Below are 26,115 nucleotides of genomic sequence, written 5' to 3' on the forward strand. Positions count from 1 at the left end.
ATAAATAAACTAGCCAATTTATGGAATTTTATTAATTTGTATAAATGACAAGCAAGAAGTACATAACCGTGCTCCGACTGCATGTTAATTGTTAGTGGTTAAAAACCGATGAGAATGGTGGCTCTGCGAAACTAACCGCCAAAACGTGGAAACCTTCTGTCCGCTTCGCGCAACGTTTCATGACGATGATGATACACTAGCACTGACTGCCACCATCTGGTGGCCTGTGTCGCTACTAGGAAACAAACGGAAGATTTAGAAAAAATTATTGCTGGATTATTTTGTTGTTGATATATCTTACTAAAGAACTGTGATTGCGTGTAGGTGTTATAATGGTGGACGCGGCAACAAAGAAAACTTTGTGTGCTATTCCGATACTGAAGACAAAGTCCGGGCCACGAGACAAAGATCTATGGGTCACCAGACTTAAAGAGGAGTATCAATCTTTAATCAAATATGTCGAAAACAACAAGGTATTGATATTATAATTATTCTACATTTTGTAGATATACACGAATATGAGCTTTTTCCCGACAAAGTCTAAATCATATCATAAAGCCAAGGTGCCACACAATTTTTTTATCACTGGTTTTTTTCGCTTTGCTCTTACCAACCAGCCATCCTGCTAAAAATATTGCTCACATATTCGTTTCAACATCACTATCAAAGGAGCTTTTCCCTCTTCTAACTAAACATTTAGTAAACTGGGAAGTATCATCGAAACGACGATTACCAATTGCAGGCAACGCGATAAGATACTAGAAAATACATCAAGTAGACAACAATAGTCTGATCATATAGTAAGTGAGAAGACATGAACGTGGTGATCATTTAAATAAATTACCAAGAATTGTTTTTCCTTTAAGGTTGATCATTGAAACAATAGGGTAAAGGTTCTCAGTGTGAGGGAAGATGTCTGGGGATTTAGAGTAATTTGAAGACGGTAGCCTAAATAACGTGTTTATTTTTTGTGTGTTTACAGCAAAATGATAATGACTGGTTCCGACTTGAGTCAAATAAAGATGGTACCCGCTGGTTTGGAAAGTGCTGGTACATTCACGAACTACTGAAGTATGAGTTCGATATAGAGTTTGATATTCCCGTCACGTACCCCACAACCGCGCCCGAAATCGCTATTCCAGAACTTGATGGCAAAACAGCAAAGATGTATCGAGGTATGCCTAGGAAATTGGCACATAGTTGGTAATTACTGGTCCCTTGAGTAGTTGCTTCTATTACGTACTTTGCCGTACGGTACCATTTATTTATGACGTATTCAGTATAATACGACATCATGTTAACATGCGAGTAATAATTGATGCAATAAGGTTTTTCAAAGTAAGCATACATTTCTGGGAAGTCAACACGAGACCTCTTGTAGTCAGTTTTCAATTGTAGTTTTGTTCACTAGCTCTGTGTTATGAACAAAGCCCTTTCATGTAGTGTTATCCTTTCATAATACCGACATGCTATGTTTTTGCTGTTGGTATGAGCAGCACAGAAGCCCAGTGTTCGAGTTATTCCTACATCATAATAGTCCAAAGTGAGTAGGGCTGATCAGCTTGAAAGCGAACGGCCTGGCACGTAGATCAGTAGTCATGTAGATTACTACAGGCTCAATCAACAAACCGACGCAACGAAACGATAGAACCAACAGCCATTTACAACATTTGCTAATCATTATAACAGTGAATCTCGTTAGAGTAACGCGTAACTATTTATACAGTCGCGTAGTAATACATTTTTGCAAACGCTACTTGTAAGCATTCAGAATCTACTCATAGAACTTACGTTTTAAAGCGCGATTCACACACTGTTTGCTAAAAGATATTCGTTCTTTCTTTGTTGGTTGTATTATTGGTGTTTTCCAATTTTCTGTTCCTAAAGGTTGTTTACTTTTCAGGTGGCAAAATCTGTTTATCGGACCACTTTAAACCTCTTTGGGCTCGCAACGTCCCGAAATTTGGTATTGCTCATGCAATGGCTCTCGGACTGGGCCCTTGGCTGGCGGTAGAAGTACCAGACTTGTTAGCTAAAGGTCTTATTAAACACAACGATGATGCAGCGAATAGCGGCGATACAAAAAAGATCCCCAAGGATAAGGACAATTGAGGTAATCTACGGGGACGATATTGACCGGAAATTTATGTGGTATAATTTATAGTGATACTTTTGATGTTGCTGCTATTACGGAACAATCAGCACAGATATAAGAGGGATAGACTGCAAGCACTATAAAAAAAATAACTTATACTATCAGAGATTTTTTACGATCTCCTTTGATTGAAGAAAAGAGGGTAGCTTCCCCCTTGTGAATAGCCAGTTTGATTAAATAGATTTATTCAAAGCGTTCCTGCCTTGTAAATGTACGTTAATAATACCTTTCATATGAGACACCCCACAAAAACAATGCGATGCCACTATACGTTCATGCTTAATCTTGACTTTAAGGTTATCAAAAAGGACTATCTTCTCTGCTAATAGTTGACGTTTTCTTTAATAACGTTTTTTGATCCCTATTGATTCAACTCATTAACTAATTGGCAGCTGCTTTATAAAGCATCTATTGCTTATATATGCAGCGCAAAAAGGGACCAAATAAAACAAGAACCGCCACAATTGCCAGCCGCGACTGGTCTTCATCAGGGTAGATGCACCCCTCGCATTTTCGCATTAAAATCCTCCAGCCGGCCCAGCGACACATCGCGGATATTTTTAGCTTATTTTGCCTTAATTCTTTGTTATAGAACGTGGCCGTCTATTCGGGTATAATTCAATTAAAACCTCTACCTGAGTACAAATGAAGTAAGGCAGTGCGCCTGATAAATCAGTCGGAGCGGTTGACAAAATACTAACAATCAACACATGCGACGTTACATTAAGCATTGTTGTTTTAGCAGCATGCGCGAACGATATGTAGCGTATTGGATTATGAACAAGCCAAGCGTGAGGATAAAATGTGCTGACATTATCTTGTCTTCTATCGATATAAATGAATAAATTGGGCCGAATGGGTATTGCTAAAGCATTGCACAGTACCTAGTCTGTGTATGGGACCATACGAAAGACGAATTACGGTGAGTCTAATCAGGTGTGAGGCATCGGTCGAGTGTCATGCATGTAGGCTTTGCATCTTCCCAAACAAGTGTACAGCACACGTTGAAACGAGCCCGAAAACAGGCAATTGTCAATATAAGGTTCTGAGCAATACACTCTCCATCTATAGTTAGTTTCATCGAGACAATTTAATGCTCATACGCGCTGGCACTTATAAAGACAGTACAGCACAAACACGTATATAATTGAATAATGACGGATAATAATATCTATGCTTTGCCAATAAAGACAGTGGGCAGTTCATGTAAAAATTGTACTTTATTTACTTAATATTTCATCTGTGACAAGCAAACCTTTTTCTCCCCTCTTTTGCCTTATATTATAACGCTGTTTTTAGCTTATTCATTCAGCTTGGGCCATAATATTGACATAGGATCACCCATCATCAGCATGAACCCGCCGGCATGATTCGTGTTTTCACCTGTTCCGTCCGCAAAGCGTCAACCGTTCGTTCTTTTGTTGAGCGTCTAATACGTGTACAAGATACTAGTAGTGAAAACTGCTGACATCTCATGTCACCGGTTTTAATCAGTCTACTCCAGACGAAAGATACTTGGCGACGAGAAGTTCCACTGCCCGTTAGATTCTTCTCGTAGTTTTTTCTTTATACGTGCATGGCCATTTTCTTTTTTGATTATGCCGGAAAGTGCATATAGTACACGTCGTGGGATAGAGATATTGAATTAACGTACAAACGGCCACAGGATTTGCGCAAATATCGGACCAAATGTTCAACTACTAGTTCTGAACAAAGTCCCAAAAAGACTGGTGACCAGTGCCAGATTTACGTATGCGGTGGCTTTTGCGATGTACAGCAAGCGATTAACCGTTCTTTGTTTTGCTTCTGAGAGATAACTGAATCAAATCTCTTAATGCTCCGGATATATTCCAATAAATAAATAAACATTTACAATTATTTAATTAACTTGGTCTTGACAAAGATACACAACTCGGTCCAAATCTACTATTCTTTGTTCATCGTTCTTATAGTAACAAGAATAGACAGGTGCGAAATGCCAAGGTACAAAACGCTAAATAGAGACAAAATGGCATAGACGCCAGCTGAACGGACAGAAATTGCCAAATGGCGATCTTGTAAATTTTCAGTAATTTGGATTAACAAATATTTCTCCAAAGGCGTTTCAATGTTTAGTCCTAAGAGGCGGTCCTCGATTACGGCATCATATTATACGACATAACTGCCGTTCTCTTTGGCATATGTTCAGAACAAGTTGTTACAAAAGACTAACTTATTCGTAATAAAAACTATACTGTCTTAATAAAGTTTTATTCACAAGCAAACTAAACGATTGCGAGCCGTTTCAGCGTTCACTAATCCTATATTTTTTCGAAGTACTGTAAAACGGATACATGCAAGTGGAGGCTCCAACAAGGGGACCTACTAAGCAAATAATTAGTATACGTCGCGCGCACAACACGGCTTAGCTAACCTGTATTTTTTATTACGTTTCAAGTTCCAATGAAAATGACAGAACTATAACACATGCGTTCTCGTTAATGGGTTACTGATTAGAGATCTGAAGCTTCCACTAAATCCTGGGCTTTATAAACATTTATCGTACATTACGGCACCCAGCCGAACGTATCTGAGTCCTCCCCTTTTCAGAAGCCGTGCCACTTGATTAGCAAACGTACTCGATACATTTTATGCTCCCAAATAATACGTATCATTTATAAATCAGAAAGTCTACAATTACGCATCACTCATGGACATTTAGTGAAAAAAAAATTGAAAAGGCATGTCACATGCCTTTCTCTCATTAGGTAAAAATCACATAATTTACTTCCACACAGTATCCAGTTAGCATACCTGCTAAATAATGATAATTATGTTAACCATCGTATATATGGCGCTTAAAATTATAGTAACGTAAGTGACATAACAATTGATTTTTTGCTCAGCTACATGCAAAAAAAATTGACTAATGAATAAGGAAGTAGAAAAATAACGCTTATTTTTCATCATTATTTGCAATATTTCGAACTACTGGGCCGACTCGGATCTCCCGTATCCTCTTTGTTTCTTTCTTTCTTGGCGAAACTCCAGCTGAAATGATACGCGCCCCATTCTAGGTAGTATTTATAGTTACATGTAGCTATGTGCTAGATGCGGTTTAAGCTGCATTCGTTGCAATAGTTTGTAATTAGCTCATCCATAGCAAGTCTCTTACATAATGATGGGTGTATCCAAAACAATGACTATATGACTCAACATCATGCAGTTCAACTGCCATGAGATGAAAACGATAGTGGATTCTACACAAATATCAAAGAATAATAACTTAATAATAAGAATAAGGTTAGGTTAAGGTTGGCGTACAATATTCTTGTGCGGATCATGGAGAAACAAAATTCTGTTCCGACAGGTGCATTGCACAGGGGTAGCACTGCATAATAATAATAATTTAAACGTCGTTTCGTATATGGGGAAGAAAAAGCTTTATCAGTCGCTCTACTTCTTATATAATAAGAGAACGTTGACCTTACACATGAATTCTATAACCCTTGGAGCCTTTTGAAGATGCATAATATCGACTTGAATTGCTCAAAGCGTCGAGCTATTTGGTACACTTAAACATTTTGTGACAGTCTATGGAACCTCTGCTGGCTAAAAAAGCAAAAGTACCAGCTTATTTATCTAGCACAGTTTCTCCTGTTTCAGTTTCCAAACGGAATAAAAGCGAATTGTGTTTTCAAAATCCACTACATTGAAACACGTAGAGGACGGGATGGGACATTGTGTCCCATCACAAGGGCAAACGGAATGCCATCGATAGTTCATTTGATACGAAAATGTTTCTCGTATATATGTCAAACAGAGTAAATAATCGCGTTGTCTTAGTTAAGATGCTACACTTTTAAGGTTGTTTTTGAAAAAAAATTACGACGACATGGCCAACTCTGTATACCAGGATCACAGACGAGAACGCTAGCTACACAGGCTTGATGCGGCCAGAACAGCATTAAAAACCACATGCAATTGCTGCACATCGACGAGATACAACACCTGAATGTACTAGTATCTGGACTATGCACAACTCAACTTCACCACCTTGTCTTTTCTAGCAAAACCTCAGGTGAAACGATGTGTTCCCGAAGGAACTTCGTGAGAACCTGCAGTAGGCAAATTGTGATTTATGAGTTAAACAGCTTGGTACTAAATCATTGCGAAACATTGCCTTTCCTTTCAAAAACTTTTCTTCCGTTGAAAATACACAGTTAGTCTAAAGGCTCGTTGAATGACTGATTTCTTCGAAAAACATCATTAGCAATTTACAAAGTTCCACCATCGACTCAATCCAATAGATATTTTCAATTGATATTTTTTATAAAGTTCCTTGACGAAGAAGAGACGAAGAAGAACGCAACCGTACTTTTTCCTTTAGCTAACAATCGTTGTTAGCGTTAAGTAACATTTGGCTAATACTTACATTCCCTACATAACAAAATGCGTCTTCGTCGACTGGGTGGTGTGTTCACACGACGACGATCTCGAAGGGTGTTTTAATATAAACTTAGTTTAGCCATAACGTCTTTCTACCTGACTAGAACTTCAGTATTTCTGTTTAGGTAAGAAATTACCACGCGTACACATATGAAATGAGGTATTAGAACGAGGTTCATTTAAAGATAACAGATAGAATGATAGAACTGCACTTGATATTATAATAACGGGGTAGTGTAAAACTGCTCGACCTGTTTTACGCTACCGTTTCTCTTTTCTGGTGTTCCATGCGTGTCGTCTTTGTTCTAGTCTGTGACTATATTCAGAAAGGTTATAAAAGTCAAGTTCTATTACTGATGGACTGCCGTTTTGTTTTGATGTCTAGATGAAAAAAAAATAGATCTCAAGTTAAAATGAGCACAGATCAATAAAATTTTTGAAAAATTCCGCAGGAGCCGCAGATATAGAACTGTAAAAAGTCTAAAACATAAGATAGAAACAAATATACAGTGGAACAATTTAATCGATAACAAAATTCGAACGTACTATACATAACTATTTCTAAGTGACATAACCACACAGCCGAGTAGAGCCACCCTTCCTCTTTTTCCTATTGCGGTTAACGACTAGCCAACAGAGAGAAGTGGCCCAATCCTGAGGATTATGAAGGCTTACTAATAGCCAGTGACATGTAAAGGAAAACAATTCTGATACAGATCATTTTCCTAATTTGTGATGTAACTAGATCTTCAAGCACCAAAAGAGATCCGAGAGACTCATCCAGTGGAACGGTAACCACTCAAATTCAGTAATGATTCAATTCTATCCGACGCCAGTCGTTGCTTGCACGGTGTTACGCAGGGTAAAATTCCTATATGTCGAACAATGTCTGCTGTGGGGAATTCACTTCTAGGTACTTCCTAGCCTAACGTAAAATACCTTACTAATGCCGACTACTTCCAATCAACGTACTACACACTCACACGGCAGTCGATATAAAACGGTGAACTATACTGCTGCATGGGAGTTATTTCAGTTCCCAATGGATAAAGATCTACCTTTGAAAAAGGAACCGCATTTTCATATCTTTCTTCCATGTACAATACTATAAGTGGTTGATATGACGATCTCGAATGAGCACAAACAGTCTAGTAGCAATCGTTATGTCAACCGACTTAGTTATCTAATTTGCTGTACAAACATCTGTAGTAACAATAGCTCTCTATTTTAAGGAGTCTCCTCAGAAAGTAATCAGGCCTTTTCATTGGCAGAGTTGGAATTCAGCAGGCTCTCACGGAGCCATCTTTAAAGCCAGGTTCAGCGGTCCTCTCAGATGTTGAAGGTCCTGTCTGATCCTCATCTGCAACAAATGCAATAGCCGGTGCGGTAGAACAGGAAATAATGTTAGCAATACGGCATATTATAACCAGTTAATATATTTTCTTAAAAACTATTGCATCATTAGTCTGTCAGTTATAATGTGAAATATACGAAACTCGATGAAATCGAAGATGTATAAATGCATACAGACCCTTTCCTATTTTGTGTATGTACCGTAACGTAAGCGCAATTTGTCGTTTTCAATTTTAGCAAAGCATATAGATACTGTGAATTGGACCATTTTTCAGTTTGAACAATTTCTGAAAAGCTAATCTAGATGTCATATATACAGCAGAGTATTAATTAATAAACAACAGTGGCAGTCGATTCGTTCACAGCGTTTTACATTGTGCTTATCAAGGAAGAATCGTTAATCGACCCTCTATCCTGATAAAGATGTAACTTTGCTAATTTCGTCCACGTCTTCAAGTCAATGTAAACAGTAGTAAAACATTTACCTGGTCAACCTTGTACAAATAAATGCTTTTTAAAGCTTTTGATCGTGCTCTTTAATATCTACTTTTAGTCGTAGTGGAGTGCAATTTTTACCCATATATATATATATACATATATATTAATGCAGAAGATTGTTGATAATTTCAAAAATCGCTCAAGCTTTACCGGCTATTGCTTATATTTGGAACAACATGGTGGGTTCCCTTCAGTTAGGTATAGGACGCTGCGGGAAACTCACTCTTGTTGGGAATTATTAGTAATTCCCAGAAAGTGTAACATTCATCTTTACCATCATCATTAATATAAAAAAGATAGCTTTTTCTTTTTGTAACAGGCTAGTATAGTTAGCTCCTTTGTCGTAGATCCATTCAGCTGGATAAGTGTCTGACACCTTAATAAATAATTATTTCACAAGTATTATATATTCATGGTGTTTGAGTGACTTTAGCAGATTTATTTAAAATGTTTTAGGATTCTTTATGGCGCACCGAACGACTGCCGTTTTGGTGGCCAATCGACTCATGATTCGCTCTCGTGGTGGGGTTTATGGTGGCAAAGCTAGTCGCATTCGTAGAAGCAGTACACGACAAAGGTCAAGTAAATGGCTGCAATATATGTAAAGAACGGCCCGCTTTCATTTAAATGGTTGATTTGCCCAACAGAATTATCGCATCCTCTTGCTCTACATCTTCAACAGAGCCATCGTTTTCTCAATTGATCGATTTTTTACACATATAATGCCCATTAGTGGTATTACGTTTCTGTTGAGCCAGCCTTTGGATCCTTAACTTTTCCAGACTCTGTGATGTAATAATAACTCACTTGTAACCACTAGATCCTAAAAGTCTGTTAATGAATGGCCAGTCATCGACTTCAATTACATTCCACTACCGAACCAGGCCAGAAGTGCGTCGAAAAAACTTTCGATTATCTGCCTGTAGCAGAACGTTGCAAGTATTTGTCAAGTTAGCACCTACAAAAACCGTACCTCATAGGAGCTTGTCTGTATTGCGCGAATCTGGAAGCAGTGGAAGCCGCTCTGAAGTTAAGTAGTGAAGAAAGGGAATTGTCGAAGGTCGCCATAACCGGATTTGTCAATAGGTTGAAGTAGACAGAAGCATTTCAAGCATTCCATGACACGTCCAAAGCAGCATGGACATAGAGTTATGAATATAAGTAGTACCCGAAATCACAGAAATAAATGTATTTTACATCGATACATAACGGGGCGCATGCGATGTTTCTGTTATTGCCTACAGGAAATCGCGCTTATTTTCTTCCAGATGAGTAACTGGCGTAAATTGTTAAGGACTTGAGATAGCATCATGAGGTATAGATATAATGGTATATAATGAGAACTCTTGCGCTGAAGTGCTAGAACGTATCTGATTTGGTTATTATGCGAGGTCTGATCTTTATTAGCAAAGCTCATTTCAAGCGGATTGTTTTTAAGTAACTTAGTTTACGAAAATTACAGGGAATGTATCCGCGGGCTTGTTTATACTCACAAAATAGGCTGCATAAAATGAAGACATTAGGAATTGTATCGATGAATACCTCTGCAGCCCTAAAAATGCTTGTCATCAACGGGAAAATAATTAAATCAATTTAAAATAATTTTTACTTGATTTGTAGGTCTGTTATCTGAATCTCAGCAACTGTATTGGCGACAGTGACGAGAAAAGCCGTACATCCATAATACTCGCTTCTTCGCGCTTTAAAATATGGCTAGGCTTGCTATAATATTGGTCTAATATGTAAACAACTGTGTAACTTCTCGCAAAGTAAATTGGTTTTCCGAAAAAAAAAAAAAAAAAACAGGTTTTAATGAGGTGATTCAGACGGCATTGTGATTGGTTAAAAAAGCAAGTCACCACATGTTCGAATCCCTGTCCTTTCCGTTTGTGAAAAGATCGGGTGAGCTGAGACAACGCAGCCGGAGGTACTTTTTGCATCAGTCATACAAGGTATTAACTTCAAAAGGAAAATCCTTTCAAGCCAAGTTTTCATTTTTCCACGTCTATACATCGAATCATTACAAACGGCTGATCCAGACTATTAGTTTTAACACTAAAGACCTTTTATGTATGCAGGATTGCATATGTAATAGGGATTGGCATGTATTCCAACTGCTTACATACCGTTGGTTTGATGTATGCTTTTATAAACAATGTGAAGCGATATTCCCGTGAGGCATATAACCAAGCCGACCATATTCAGTGGGCTGAGTATGTCTCCGCTATACACTACAGCCAGGTAGAGCGTAAATGTTTCCTACATTCGAAAATTCAAAGAACAGGCTATTCAGCGTTACAAATCATAGATAGACGTTTTAAAAACGTTTTAACGTATTCTAACTAGTTACACTAAAGGGAGGGTGTTGGTGATATTTATCAAGAATATCATTTAGTTTTGAGTTGTCAAAATATGTTCGGGGTAATTTATCGTTAATATATTTTCATATCATTTTGAAACTACATTGTCTAAATATTGTAATACTACGAACGACCCCTAAAAGACACCGATAGAAACCAATAGACTTACATATATATATATATATATATATATATATATGATTAGTAAGCAAAAACAGAATAAAGGCCTAAAAAATTACATAATACTATTATTATATCTTTGACCTTATATATTCATTATATACAGATAACTCAGTTTTTAGCAGAACGCTGCTAAAAACCATTTAAAGTATAACCATTTAAACTGGCAGTAAGTTGTTTCTCTGTTCGTTCGATTGAAAAAAAGGTTGAGTTGCCAAGAGGACCTTAGAGCGGACGGTGCATAAAAGCAAATGCATACGATGTAGCACTCATGCGACGCGCGCATGCGTTAGAAATAATCGACAACTGTTTCTCCAGTTTAATCAGGAGACGCTATATGCGTTAGCACTAACATGAATAGAATCAATCCTATCAGTAAAAATCTATACGATCATGTCAGCCGCCACCTGCCGCAACTAGGTTCTCCTACAACAGTTAAAGTATATAATGCGTTATTTATAAACTTCGAGGATAAAAATTAATTACAAATAAGTGCTTCTGTTGAAAGTGTTTGACAGTCCTACGTTGGTGCCGATAGAAACGATTATGGCGAACCTTCGCACTGTTGCAGTCCTAACAGGACACTTATTACCTTGAGAATCCCAGCAATGGAGAGTGTTAGAGATGAGGTATAGCTGAGAAGTAAATATTCGGAGACCTCCATGAGAAAAGCTATTACAGATCCGCCAATAATACGAAGTACGTTGGTTAGAAGGACATCTTCTTGTTCTGGATGGAAACGAAAGATTTTTTCCGACGTCGCTAATCGAGGCCCTGCAATTAGATTGAGGAATACGCAGTAAATCGTTAGAGCAGATTAGGCTGTCGACAATGGATTGACAATCCTTCGGCCACAAAGCCCCATATTTCAGGCGATATGAGCCACGTTGGGCCGGCGCCGGTGTCATTAAAAAGTTAAGAGCCGGTAACAGCGGACGCGCTAAAATTGGAAAGCATTCATGTAAATTTAAGATAGCGTCTTGAAAATTGGTGGTTCTGTTATTTTTTTCCGGGAAGTGTAATGTGCAAGATGCTTTTTCGTAGCGGTCGGCTAATTATGGCGAACGTTGATGAAATTATTGTCGCAAGTTGAGTAAGATCGATACGCGAAATACTTTACCCTACCTTATTTCCATCCGCGAAGCTCCCCAGAAACGCCGTTTCTAAAGGAGTCGATCACGAAGGAAAAGTGGATCACATACGAAAGTAATATGCAAAAAAAAAAATAGGTTTGCTTTGCAGGCTAGGATAAAGCTCAGACTGATCCAAAAGAGAACGATGCTGAGTGTTCGGTGGGATTGCATTAAGAGCTACTGCCGCCTAGCAGAACGATCGATTCGGATCTCTACAATCAATAAGTAACAAGCCATTTAAAAAAAATCGACCGGAACTAGTAAACAAAAAAGGCGTCGTCTTTATGCGGGACTATATACAACTTTAGCTACGTGGAAAAATTGTGAGAACTTGAACAAAAGGTTTTAATGCATCTGCCGTATAGCCTGGTCTTGCATCATCAGATTATCAATCCACACTTATTCAAAACTCCCTTAATGGTGTTGATTCAATTTAAATGGGAGGATTTGTTACAATTATTTTCCCAGAAACCACTGATATTATACAGTGACTGGATGGTGATACATGTTCTTAGAAAAGTGGAAACAGGTTATTGATCAAAAAAATGCATATTTAGTTAATATTATTTTCAAATATAGTAGAAAAAGATTGCTTCAATCTTGGCTTGAATACGGCCAATTCTTTTAGCGATGGATCAAAACAATTAACCGAATGAGAATAGCCTGAACGAACGCGAAAAGGGTTTCTTTGTTTAGTAGGCATATCTTGCACTATAATGAACCGCTTTTCAAGTAAATATCTTGATAGTTTTGGCCACCGAGTAAGGGTTCGAGTAATTCTTGGATAAGTTCCATAATTGAGATATTCATCTGGCATGTATATAAATTGATTCAAAGCTTGCAATGCAAATCAGCCTTTCAACATTAAACTGCGTTACTAACTGGTAATGTCAAAAGTAAATAAACGAATTTAATAATAAGCAAGTACGTAATGCATCCCTATGATAATTCAGCGGCAACGTGCACAGCTGTCCAACCTAAAGATACGTCAGATGGCCTACGCCGGGAGCCAAGTGTAAACAAGCATGGAGGACAACTCTGAACCAATGCCGAAGTAGGGCAAAACGTTCAAGCAACTTAATAATTGATAGACCGATATTGCGTTCATATTCGTGTTGTATCGTATTTGCTAATGTATATATGTTTTTCTCTTATGCAGACATATTTTAAAAATTATAGTAAACTTATGCGCAATGGTATCGTAAAGTTGCTGTTTTTTACATGAATGTAAGCAATATGCATGTCTAATGAAGGACAAAAAAAAGTAATTGCATTAGGATCATTATTAATTATTCAGTTCTTCTTATGTCACTCAATTTAAGCTAGGCAAGAGACAAAGCCCACACTAAGCTCACCCTCAAACGCTATGGCCAACGGAAGCAGACCAAGTATCATCCACGGCTGGATATGATACATCATGTCAACGGGATTGCCCAAACCTGTAAAGTGTTCATTTTATATCAAAGCTTATAATTATTGTACTGTCCGCTTACTAAATTGTTAATCTGACCTGATACACTCTATTAGCTACTGCATAAAGGCTAGCTGTTACTAAATTCATTTATAATCCATAAAGCTAAGTGACCCAGTATGGCCTATGTGTCTCATACAATAAATGACATGACAGGAAGTAAAACGAGCTAGTGCTTGCTCTAATACGTTTTTATGAACAGTGAGAAAGATTTTTTTATTATTTATTTTTTATTAAGAATTTCTTATAGTGCCAGCAGAACAAAATTATTCCAAAAGAGAATGAAGAAAATTGTTAGGAAATGCGTGCTTTACTTTTATGTATACATATATAGTGGTGCTTTTAGATTAAAAGAAAATTTAGAGAGTTGTTTATCGTTACAAGCGCGTGTTCATCTATCTATCTATCTACGCCGTACTACAAAAGTCAGTTCTATCTAGAAAAAATCAACATTAACTAACGAGCGTCGACTAGCCCATGGCAAACGCCTAAGCGAAGGCGATAAGGGCGCATCGGAAGTAGGACCCATGCTCTAAGCACTTGCTGCCCACATGTCTGTAGAAACGACAGGAGCTATCTACGAGAAAAGCTTTCTAATGCCTCGACTAGGGCTATCGTACATCTCCGGGATTTTCCGAAAAAACGTTAAGCATAGTGTGAGCGCTAATTTTGCCGACTGTCTTACCAGGGCGGTTACGTGGACTTTCCCAATGCTTGCGCGGCTTCCCCACGAAAAGGAACACGCTCAAATCCGTAAATGGTGCGGCATACGGGTCGTCCGATGAGCCTCCAGTAACTAGCCGAAGATGAAATATTTTTGAGCAGAATCATTAAAAAATCAACGCCCGGAGTCTTGCTTTCGCAGAAGCGTGAGTCGCATAAACAAAACCGCCAATAACTCTTTTCTTAGTTCAAGGTCAAATCTCTTTGCGGTAAGGTAATTACAATATTCGACTCTGGGATGGATGCAAACGCAATCTCTGCGTAGTTGGTAAATAAATAAGCTACACTCGCCAGACACGGCAAGGCTTTCAGAACACGCATATCTGTATGATGTCCGGTGCACTCGCTGGCAACTTTAGGGTGATTCATGTCGTAATCGACGATAGGCCAGAAAAGCCATTCCTAATCGCCGATAACCTCACGCAGGATCCGATTCTGGGAAAGCCGTTTTTGGCGAGAAAGTGTCGGTTTATAACGAAAACATTCCTGCCTCGTAATCACTTTAAGAGGATGTTATACCAATGAGGGCAGCAATATCGGTAGTAGTCCAAACCACTCTAGCGCTGTACTGCAAACGGACAGGCTAGAAACCTTGAGACTTCGTACGCATCCTCATTCAGCGTTGCGAACACGGATGTGTGGGATCAGCGTAATTGCTCGCAAACTTAATCCCATCAAAGTAGGATATCGCACCCCCCCCCCCTTGACGAATATAGATTCATGAGGCTGGCACCCCCGAATAGACTTACTTCTGTACCCTCGACGACGGTAAGTCTCTCATATTAGGCATCCTGCACGCCAAAGAGGCTTAACCAATTCAAGTGAATGGCATTTGATCTTGCCAATGCAGCCCCGACGTTCCAAAAACTGACGGATAAAATCGTTAAGAAGTGCCACATTGATCTGATCTGCTCAGCTGACTCAAATACCCATCGTCACCTGCAAAAGCTATTAGTGTCTATGAACTCTGCTGGCCTACGGTTGAAAGAAAAGAAACCCAGGAAAACCTAGGAAAGTTCTGTAACCCAGGGAGCAGTATAGCTAACGCACAAGATCACGACTCGCGGAATATCCCGGATTCCGAAAAGGTCCTTCGAGAAGATAGCGGAAGACTTCTCCGGTTTGATATAAATCACGCAAAATTCAATTTTGATAGAAAAAAATCGTCAGTATCAATTGTGCCCCCTTCGATGTACTCTCCTTCACATTACAGTTTTATGTTAACGTTTTCTCCAATTCAGAAAGCAATTTTGGAACCCGATTATTACGTTATGGATTTCAGCCCCTCGGCGGTTCTAATTTCCTCAATCTGATCGAAACGTCGTCCTTCTATAAGTCTTTCTAGGTTGCAAAATAACAATGGCAGGCCATGTCCCGTGTGTAAGGAATCTAAAACATAATTGTGTTACTTAAAAACTGATTAAGAAACAGTGACGTGTATGCAGGTGTATTGTCATGATGCAGTTGCCAAGAATTGTTTGCCTGCAAATACAGTCGTCTTTTTCTAGTTACATAAATGGAGTAGAGCTTTCTGGTCACGGCAAACTACGTTTTTGAAATCTAGAGCCTTCTCTACGCACGGTCTTTTTCAGGTTCGGCTCTGCAGTAAGCATTTACTGGGACGATTTATCATACCCATACACATACTTTTCATCGACCCGTTTAAGCTGCTCGGGGATCTCGCTGCCTTTATTCATGTACCATTGAGCAAAGTCCATTTAGTACTGATAAGCTATCAAATTCAGAAATTTCGAAACAAACTTTGCAGCCATTCATTTGAAAATATCCAAAAAAAGAATGCTTGATACCAGCCAAATGATATCCTAGCATTGTCAGCAGCTTCTGTGATAGTGAATCGGCGATTGCCCAAAGTTATTTCCTTCACTTTTTGGACGTTATCATCCGTTATTGATCTGCTAGGTCCTCCAGAGCGTTCGTAATTTCCAACCCTTTCACGGTCCTATTGAAGACGTTTGTAAACGTTCGATTATGCAGGGTTCGCCTAAAGCAACACCTTTAATTTAGCACCTTATTGGATGATTAAGACTAAAGTTAATTCTATTGCTTCGTTTTATCCGAAACGGTTAGCAACATAGAGCTATGAATGGAATAAGTGTACCAACGTAACAACAAACAAATGTCACAGCTGCGTCGACACAGCCTATGAGTTCTAAAAATTTTGCGCATGTTTCTATCAAACCTTATATAAATATTTCAGACGACTAAGCCAAGTTGTTTTAATCCACTGATTGGTGGACAGCTGCAGCAGGCTAAGGCTCCAGAGCATTAGTCTTTGACGGGAATTGTCCGACGAATAGTTGAAGTAAGTGAAACATTTGGTGCAGGTCGACAATGGCCACAGGTGGTGCGACGTTTGAGACCGTATTCGTATCCTGGGCCTAGTACGGTTTAATCTAAAGGTCGTAGCCAGAACCATGATTGGGACGTACTTAAACAGGATTAAAAAGACCGATCTCCTCTAGAGTAGGTCGACCCCCAAAAGAATTTTTCGAGCGGATGACGAAAAGGGGAGGCGTTCCTTAAAGTTGAAGAAACTTTCTGAAACGAGGTACGACTCGATTGCGACTAAACCATCCTCTTGTACAACATAAGAAGAATAGCAAAATCGATGTCCTTTGTGACGTTCATTGCGGTGACTAACCCAACTTCATATAATGCCCTGGTGCACAAGTCCCCCGATGTTACACACCGGAGGACCGCGACGAGAAATGGCCGATAGTTAGCGGGGTTAGGTCTACCTAATTTCATCCTAGGAGAGACAGAGCCATCGTTACGGCGAGGTATGGCCTTAGGGTCGAGAATGAGAACACTTTAGGCTTATCGTCGTGTATTGTCGAATACCAGGCCATGTCAATTTTTCTTGTAAACAGTAAACGGCTTCTGTATCTTGGTAGGTGCTGAACTGTCCTTACTCTGTGATGGCTAAGAAATGCCAGCTGATACTTCTATATCAGTAGTAACGACCTTTAAAATGTTTAAGGCCTGTCCCCGTAATATATTAGTGGGCACATATTTGCCTGCTGATCTTAAGAACGCGTGATGGTCTCGAGTGCGGGTATACACACGTTTCCTTTCACGTTGGAAACCGTCTCATGATATGCTTGAAGGCGGTGCGGAACATAAAATTGGAAACACGTAAGGTTGCCTAGGGCCACGGTTCAGATGGATGGAATCCTGCACATCTTCTATGAGTACATCCGTGACTTCGTATAGGGTAGTGACTACTGTCTTCTAACAATGGCTGGCTTATGCGAAGAATAATTGGTAGCAGGTTGGGCCGTGCTCAGGAGTCCCTACCGCTCACCGGGTCGGGAGTCCCTGATACGGCCTTTCGTTTACTATACCATATATGTAAATATGCTGCTTGACTTCCATGTAGACAGCCATCTGAACGAACCTGACAGAGAACGTCTGGAAAAGTCGCTACGCAACACACTTGAACGCATATTTGAAAAGCCACAGAATACGCCTGTGATGCACCGTGACAACCATATCGTGTTTAAGGGGGGTAATCACCTTTTCTTGCACGCACATCCGTGGCGAGTCCCGTCGACGCAATGGGTCTGCATCGGAAAGTAAAGCTAATACCCACATCCGAGCCTGGATGGAGCGCCGTGAAACCAAATGGTTCGCGTGTCGCTTACGCAGACCACACTGCTAACCCGAGGGATATCCGAAAAGATTGGGTGCAGGCTGGAGGCACTCCGCTCAGTAACAATAAATCTATCTTCGGTTCCGGACAGGTGTGGATGTAAAATACCTTATAGCCATTTGGTTAATCATCATCTACCAGAAAATCGAACCTCGTCATTGCTGCATATGTACTTATGTATAACTTATGTATGTACATGTCTCGTAGAGAAACAAATCGTCACCGTATGACTTGCTGTCACCAGGATCCTTGTAGAAGCTTACGTATGTTTTCTGTCGAAATGCAGATCATCATGATAGCTGAAATTCGCTATGAGCGCTAACCCTCAAATCCAAGCAATCAACAACGTACCAAGTTCTTTCCGTTGCATAACTAATTGCGCCAGCGTCCATCGGAGTCCAGCAAGTGCGCTGGCACTGAGCACAAGTAAGAATCCTTCGAGGTTGAATTGGGTCGATTGGTACGTGAATAGAAACAGACCCATTCCGATGAGAGAAACAACGGCGATCAACGATGGTCGTCGCTGTTCAAGACCGAATGACAGCGAAAAAGCCAAAATGAAGATGATACATGTAGATTTAGTCATTGTGTACCTGTTCAAGTTCGAAAAGGAACACAACATTAAAAAGTACATTTTAACGCCCTTTCTGTTTATCCACATATTTAGAACTAGATCATTCAATTATACATTAAATGTGCGTATATACTTCCACTTTAATTTGCGTGGGATCAACTATTTTCAGTCAATATATATTTGATGACACGCACTCGGCAAGGATGCGTTTACAACTAAAAACGTTTGGGCACGTTCATCATAGAAGTTCAATAACTATGATAATATCTGAACTATTAAAATGAGCTAGCTGTATAGTGGAAGTTCAGATTCTATATTGTGATACGCTATTGATTTATTACTTAAAAGGAAAAAAAATTAAACAGATCCCACCATCTAATCACGCGTGTAAATGTTTTGTCGCCGTAAAACCAGCTTCAAGATAAATCTAATTCTGAAAAATAGATTTCGTATGGCTGGCTTGGGAAGACTCGCTATACACACAATCCGAAAGTGAAAAGTTGGACTGCAATAAACGCAGTTCAGAGTTTTTCAGTATGAATGAGTATGAACATTACATGAATCCATCCGTTATTATACTTACAGTGATATAGTGATGAATTCAAAGCTCCAATTACTGAAGCCGATATCAAGAGCTGATGCAACTCCGGTAACAGCCAAATGACGGACGTAAACGTTCCATGGCAGTAGTACCCTCGTCCGACGAGTGAACAAAGTGTACACCTAAGTAACGATGTACATTGATAATGATCGTTCTCTTACACAATCACATCTGATACGTAATAAAAAGCCCTTTATATAACATCATTTTTACGTTTTATATATAAACTTTACTAACAATAATAATACATTATTTGTTACTGACCACTCGACAGAGCCACGAAAGGATGAACTTGACAACAAGATGACACGTGACGACGATTAGTGGAAAATGAAATTCCTGAAAGTCAGATAAGACAAAGAAGTAATAATGAAAGACATAAAAATGCAATCTCTTCTGGGGAAAGATCATTCTTTCATTAAAGCCTATTAGACGAGACAGATCAAATGATATCAGGTTTTATCGTTATGCTGCTTTCCCTGTTCCCGTTACCCTGCTGATTCCCTAACTGAACTGATGCAAACTATGGCCGACTATAGAACATCATGGTCAAAAACAGGAAATTGGAATCGCACTCTAATTAGCTCTATTGGAATCGTGCTTTTCCTCTATATAGTACCTTTCACAAACGATAATTCAGTTTATCTTCTCTATTTGTAGAGACCTCGATAAATTGTTGTTGCTAGTTTGCTAATTGACTATTTTAGCCTAAATTCTTGCCTAGATTACATTATATGGAACAATTTCTAATATGTCGAAATTTCTGCCTATAAGCAAATATGCTTCATCCTCTTTAAGCCAAGTAAGAACGATCAAAAGTTCTAGACGTGACAGAGCACTCGCGGATCATCCCGCGGATATATATATATATATGGCACGTTTGATTTGAGAGGTTTTCTTATATTTTGCTTCTAAAACTCTATGTTTCAGCAAATTTTTTTGCATATGCTGGAAGTACCAAGTGAGAACGTGAAAAACAACATTCTACTTAAATGCTTGCACAGCGGCTTGCAAAACCTTTGCCATGTAGGGACGGAAATCGTTGTTAAGAAGCATGACTAAGTTGTCGATCCGGCCTTTTCTGTTGGATAGCCCCGTTCGTTCGTTCAGTGCAACTAGTCCACAATACACATCTCTGCTGACCGTTCTTCTAAAGCATTTTTAACTGTCAAAGACTTTTCTTGGCACACCACCAGAAATCAATAATTGTAATGAAGATTCAGCTGAACTCTGAGCGTTGACATATCTTCCAGAACTACTCGTTCCTTTCTCTGCTTCATGTAGACGTGCATATCCCTCTTATCTAGTGACAATTCTCTTTAGGAAGGTGTCATTGTGTGTGCTGCCTTGTGCCAGGCGAGATGTTGAGGGTCAGTGAAAAGCCTTGCTTTGTTACGCGCTTCACTTAGCTCACAGCACACGCAGACTCCTAATTTCTATTGAATTACATCTATTCAAGATGCCGGCTAATAGTATGGGCTAATTAACGAGTCGATGGTCGAGAATTTCAGATGACTAGCCGGGTTAACGTTAGGCCTAAGAATTCATTTTTGAACTTAACAAACGTTTCCTCAAACAGTTTTCTGAATTATAGAACTCTTGCTGTACAGATCATAAATATTTCAGGGTGCTTCCAAAGCTTTTGACTTCAGTGGGAGGCAAGAAAGGACTGATCTTAAAGAAACAATCTTTTTCAGCTAGAACATTTAACTTTTCGTTTAAAGTCTGAACTTGCCATTAAATTCTGTCCGTGTACCACTAATTCATAAGAAGACTTGCAGAATAGAGAGAGAACAGTTTTGCTTCACAAATAAAACCAAACAGATACTAAACACGTAAATCCAATAAGAAATATTAAAAACGTACGAAAATTACTTATCTCTAACTTACTCATTAAATATATATTTTGCTCAAAAATATTGAGTGCGATATTAGGATATATACTGTTATTTTCTTAATATAAATGTGTTTTGGTTAGTAAGGGTTCAAGCTAACTAATCACCTAAAATAATGACTTTTATCTAAATATGTACGATTTCATTTAACCATTGGGCTATAGAGTACACTGCATAGAATCTGTCCTAAGCCAGAGCATATGACCATTTTTATTCTTGAGTGACAAATGAACGAGTTCAATGAGTTCCTAAAACTTAGCCGAAGCACTACTTACTAAGGTCATGAAAACGACAAGCTTTCTTTGCAACGATGTTATTCATCGTCTTACATGAAGAAGGGCTAAATTCGATACGACGCCCGGAAAACGTCAATTTTTGCCAATCTTACATTATACCTAGTTGAAAAGTTTTGCAGCTACTGATTCGTTTGACGTCTTTATTTTCATACCAAGCAACACTCTAGTTAGAATTAAGAAATCTAACAGTACTCACTTTATGTTGCATTATATAAAAGATTCTTATAAAAAGTGAATTTAGTTAATCTACTATACGTTATTACATATAGATATCTTACCCAATGAAACCTTTACCTTTTCCTTTTTGCTGCCAACTGGCTAAGATTTTTCCGCATTACTTTAGCCATAAATGGCAGGCACCATTTTAAATATTGCGTAGATTTACCAGAATTGTTTTTTATCTTGGATACTTCCGTTGGCATCCGAAGTATATATATAATCGTGCATTAAGGGAAAGTAAAGGACTAAATCGTATTTGATACTTTTACTAATTCAACTTACTTTAATGAACCATTTCTGGTAGAAAGTAATCCCAATAGAGAAGCTATAGTAGAGAAGAACCAATGCAATTGTTCGCACGGATACCCAAAGGTACTTCGTAGATATAGACGAGAGGATAGTCGTAATAGATACAGGTGGAGAAGGATGTCGCAGCCGCAACGTCATCGTCCCTGATGATATCCGCATCGGGATCCGTAGACGATAGCCGAAGATGCTCAAAGTTGTTTTTAATGGTGACGGTATTTCATCACCAGCCAGTGTTTAAATTGGCCACAGCAGTTTTTCTGGATGCCCTCTTTGCTTCCGGCTTGCACCAGTTTACAAGATTGCAAATCACATACTATTTATCTCATTAGCTTTCAACTTTGTTTGATAGACTTTTTTGATTAGTGCTTACTTTTTTAACAGTTGCTTTTACGGTATAATGATGGTTTTGTTAGAAGAGATGTTCCCACAGATTAGCTTCGATACATTCAGCGTTCGAGTAGGCCTGCAAACAATAGAAAATTTGTTAGTTCAAAAACAGCACGTGCGATTTTTTGGATAACAAACCTTAAGTTAGATTTAGAAATGAATTTAGCACGGTGAAAATTCTAAATTTTAGAATCATACTAGAGAAAGCCGCAGGCTTACTCACTCCTGCTTGGTTGTTGATCAATTTAACTAATCCAATTCGTGTACCTAAGCTAACGAAAACTTTAGAACAAATATACACTAACAGTTATTTCGTTACAATTACTCTGTCTCACCTAACCCATCAGCTTGTTCTAATATATTCGCCAGGGGGCTTAGCCAATTGTAGGCTTTTTTTTTTCGCTCATTAAATGTTGCCTCTTGGTGCATCTCCGCAACTGGATTACGAGGTTTTTTAATGTTAACTAACTGACTCTATTTTCAGAACGCATCCGAGTATTTAATTTTAATAATTACAGATATTATATTAACTGAAAACACGAGCAATTAACCTGTCTTGCTTGGCATATTGAATGTGTTTCTGGTACGCTACCAGAGGTTTAAGAATTTTTATCTCTTATTAGATTTGTTTTGATAGTAAATATTCACATTGATTTATTTAAAATTTGCCTTTTTTTCTAAAAATAAGTTAGAATTTTTTTTCATGAAAATCTTTTTTCACTTGCTGCTTTAACTTTTCAATTGACATTTACTAGAAATTCACTTAAAAAGGCACTAAAAAAACAAATTTTCACTTCTTCCTATCATAAGCAAACCAATACTGACCAATCGCGTATTCGCAATTTTAGCTCAAAAATATCAATCTTCATTTTAGACGCAGTTTTTCTCAGGATGAAACCTTAACAGTACGGCAAAAATCAGCCCAATCCAACCACTGTAAAAAGTTTCGTGTTGGTTCATTAACTCTGTTTCTGGAATGCACGTAAATAGAATAGGCCGTTGGCCTATTTTCGGATACGTATGTAAATCAAGTGAATCGATGACCGATTAGATGCTGCGCACGTCTATTGATATTGTCATCGACAAAGTCGGGTAACCTATTCTATTGCTAAAACTTCACTGTAGCTTATGGAATTTTTTTATTTGTTTTTTTGTACGAAATAATTATATATATCATAGAGAAAATCAAGATTGATTCTGTTCCAAAGCTTGGAGATTTTTCATCCTTCCTTCATTATAATTAGATGAAGATATCATAAATCTTTTATGATGCTTTGATGTTTCTCGATTAATGCTTTAGCTCTGTTTCTGGAATGCCATTGAGGTTTAAGGACTGTTTTTTATTTATTGATTTCTTCAGTTATAAATAAATGATCCCATATATGTGTTTAACATTCTGGCATTTTTCTCTGGAAATGAATTATGAAAGTTTTTTTTGCAGAAATCAGCTTTACATTTGCCGCGTCAACTTTCCAAACAACATTTGTTACATATTCTCTTAAACAACTACTCGATGCGCATTTTCAGTCCCTTGTTAGATATGTAAACCAGTACGATTAATACAGTTTTCACTCAAAAATGTTCATTTTAGATAAAGGGACGTACACTGCATTTTTGCTCAACTCGTTGGAATCTATCGACTGACGTCAAGGAAACCTTTTTTTTTATAGAACACCATGTCAAAGTTTCACCCTTCGGACGGCATTTTCGACCTGAAAGCTAAGATTGGATTGCAGTCAATTGCATTTTGATTCAACTCAGCGAAAGTTTCTGATTGGAAGAGTGACCCCATCAATATGTAAATACGAACATCAACATATAAACATTCGGCCATAATTTTGTCATAGAAAAAGATTTTCAACAAAAGTCCCACCAGAAGATAGCCCAATTGTTTCTACAATTTTTACTAATATATGTGCAAAAGAAGAAAAAGCCAAAAAATAGAAAAAAAACGAAAGAAGAACAAATGTAGAAAAAAAAGGTAAAAAAAAAACAAGCAATTTACCTAAATCAGCGGTACTCTCTATGGAATAAATTCCTCCGCCGGGAAAAGGTATTCATCCGATTCGCTCTATGTTACGTGCAGCTCTTTCCAAGATGAAACTCCAGCGACCCGCTCAAAATCAACCCAATCCGATCACTCTGAAGGGTCGATTTGAGTGGAACAACCAAACAAACAGACACGAAGTTTTAGTAGTGCATAGACTAAACGGACCATGAGCTGTCTTGTCGTTGATTTACCTGATTTAACTATGTTACATCGAGACTAAAATAGTCTATCTTAAATATAAACCAACAGGTGTTCAATTGCAATTATTAAGCTCTACGTAAACCCTTACCCGTAATTGTTTCATAAGCTTGTTTTATGGGCCATACTTAGCAAGGAGCTCAGCCATATTTGTATTTCTTGTGATATCTTGCTTTTTGGTACATTTATTCTATTTGATTACGATGCCTTTTCAGCGTTAACAGAATGTCTCTGTTTCCGGAACGCACGTAAATAAAATCGGCCAAGAGCTGAGGTCTAAGCTTTTAACCGACTTTTAATAGGTTTACCCACTGACAAAGTCGACTAACCTATCGATACTTTTAATAAGACGACGCTGAGAACATCAGCAAGGTTTAAAGTTATTGTAATGGGTAGTAATTACATGTTCCTCTAAATCTACGTATTTATATTTTCTTAGGACATCACTAAGACATAAGGGTAGACATGATAAATAGTTGCATATGGTAAACCAAATGAAGATGGATGATTTGATACGTCTTGGATGTATTGACCCTGTTCCTGAAACGTTAAAGGCTTAATTTTTTTGTGTCCTTTTTTTGTCACCAAATAGGTGCATATATTTATTTGATATTCTGGAATTATTATTTTTTTTAATGATTTAAAAACGTTTTTTCACAAAAAATAGGTTTGCCATTGCCGCTTTAACATGTATTAAAGATTCGCTCAAATAACTATTCGAAACACAGTTTCACTTTAGTATTATATAAACAAACCAATACGACTAATAGGGTTTTCGTGATTTTTAAAAATATTTTAGTTGTAGATATCGCATTAATTAATTCAGCTGCTCGATATCTATTGACTGGTGTCAATAAAACCTAAAAAAAAAAAAAGAAATTGCAATAAAATTGAAATTTAGATTTTACCACGGGAAAGACGAGTCAAAGTAGATTTGCTAGATGAGCTTGAATACAATGAAAAACTCCTCAGAGATCAAGTCGCGATTTTTCTCCTATAGTTGTAGCGAACTAACTTTATCTGCAGATGAAGTTAGCTTAAAATAAGCTATGATATGATCCTTTATTTCATGTTGCTTTTTACAATTGACAAGAACATATGCATACGCTGACGCAACTTCATAAGCAACATTCGCAGAATAACTGTCAGTCGTTTTTAACAATGCATCGCCGCCTTTCTTACCTCCCATTTCGATAGCTATATAGACTCAAAATATTTTAGAAAAAACAATGGTCAGTATATCTGTTCTGTAAGCTTTCTCGTCTAAAGACATCCTTCAACTATATTTATTAGATCCTTAAAGTAAAAATACTTAAATTGCTACCAAAATCATAGGCATGCCAGAATGCCTCATTAAAAAATCGCGTCTATTGCAGAATCTTACAATTTTCTGTTGAACTACTTTAGTGAAATTAAAAATGTAGCAAGCTGCTTAATAACCCTGTAAAAAGGCATCGTAATTTTGCTCCAATCATAACTACCTAATCAACTGAACGAATTAGCACGGGAGAATTGTGACTATCCACAAGGCCCAAAGATGCCGTTGATGAATGCCAGAAAGACAAGATTTGCAAAATGTTAGAAAAGTGGAACACTATGGCAAGCCTCACAA

At 38.1% G+C, this 26,115-nt stretch overlaps 2 protein-coding genes across 13 annotated transcripts in view; one reads left to right on the forward strand and one right to left on the reverse strand.

Annotated features, from left to right (window-relative positions):
- Ufc1 (Ubiquitin-fold modifier conjugating enzyme 1) lies at positions 1-13,743 on the forward strand. Of its 3 annotated transcripts, none has more exons than XM_022839361.2 (4): positions 1-473; positions 983-1,175; positions 1,904-2,113; positions 13,430-13,743. In XM_022839361.2, exons 1-3 carry the CDS (start codon positions 333-335, stop codon positions 2,110-2,112), a joined length of 543 nt encoding a protein of 180 aa, XP_022695096.1. In that variant the 5' UTR covers positions 1-332; the 3' UTR covers position 2,113; positions 13,430-13,743. The 3 variants fall into 3 exon arrangements, with proteins under 3 accessions (XP_022695096.1, XP_022695095.1, XP_022695097.1); XM_022839360.2 differs by having other exon boundaries at positions 13,434-13,743; XM_022839362.1 differs by lacking the exon at positions 13,430-13,743 and adding an exon at positions 7,816-8,458.
- LOC111263886 (solute carrier family 35 member H1) overlaps positions 7,838-26,115 on the reverse strand; it is a 24,715-nt gene continuing 6,437 nt past the window's right edge. For 5 of the 10 annotated variants that reach the window (XM_022839355.2, XM_022839351.2, XM_022839350.2 and 2 more), the window contains 9 exons: positions 24,261-24,397; positions 21,842-22,331; positions 19,414-19,488; positions 19,132-19,271; positions 18,326-18,567; positions 13,463-13,546; positions 11,567-11,748; positions 10,561-10,693; positions 7,838-7,943 (listed from right to left, as the gene is read on the reverse strand). In XM_022839355.2, the coding sequence (XP_022695090.1) occupies positions 7,864-7,943; positions 10,561-10,693; positions 11,567-11,748; positions 13,463-13,546; positions 18,326-18,567; positions 19,132-19,271; positions 19,414-19,488; positions 21,842-22,027 (1,122 nt within the window). In that variant the 5' untranslated portion in view covers positions 22,028-22,331; positions 24,261-24,397 and the 3' untranslated portion in view covers positions 7,838-7,863. Of the gene's footprint in view, positions 7,944-9,407; positions 9,459-10,560; positions 10,694-11,566; positions 11,749-13,462; positions 13,547-18,325; positions 18,568-19,131; positions 19,272-19,413; positions 19,489-21,841; positions 22,332-24,260; positions 24,398-26,115 lie in introns of all 10 variants that reach the window. The other 5 variants (XM_022839354.2, XM_022839353.2, XM_022839356.2 and 2 more) reach the window with 4 other exon arrangements.

Source organism: Varroa jacobsoni, unplaced genomic scaffold, assembly GCF_002532875.2.
Source record: "Varroa jacobsoni isolate VJ856 unplaced genomic scaffold, vjacob_1.0 scaffold_797, whole genome shotgun sequence".
NCBI lineage: Eukaryota > Metazoa > Arthropoda > Arachnida > Mesostigmata > Varroidae > Varroa > Varroa jacobsoni.

Bases quoted from the DNA above. Each gene is read 5' to 3' on its own strand.
- Ufc1 (XM_022839361.2), top strand. From the start codon at position 333: ATGGTGGACGCGGCAACAAAGAAAACTTTGTGTGCTATTCCGATACTG. The intron at 474-982 runs GTATTGATATTA...GTGTGTTTACAG, and splicing joins AATATGTCGAAAACAACAAG to CAAAATGATAATGACTGGTT. The intron at 1,176-1,903 runs GTATGCCTAGGA...TTTACTTTTCAG, and splicing joins AACAGCAAAGATGTATCGAG to GTGGCAAAATCTGTTTATCG.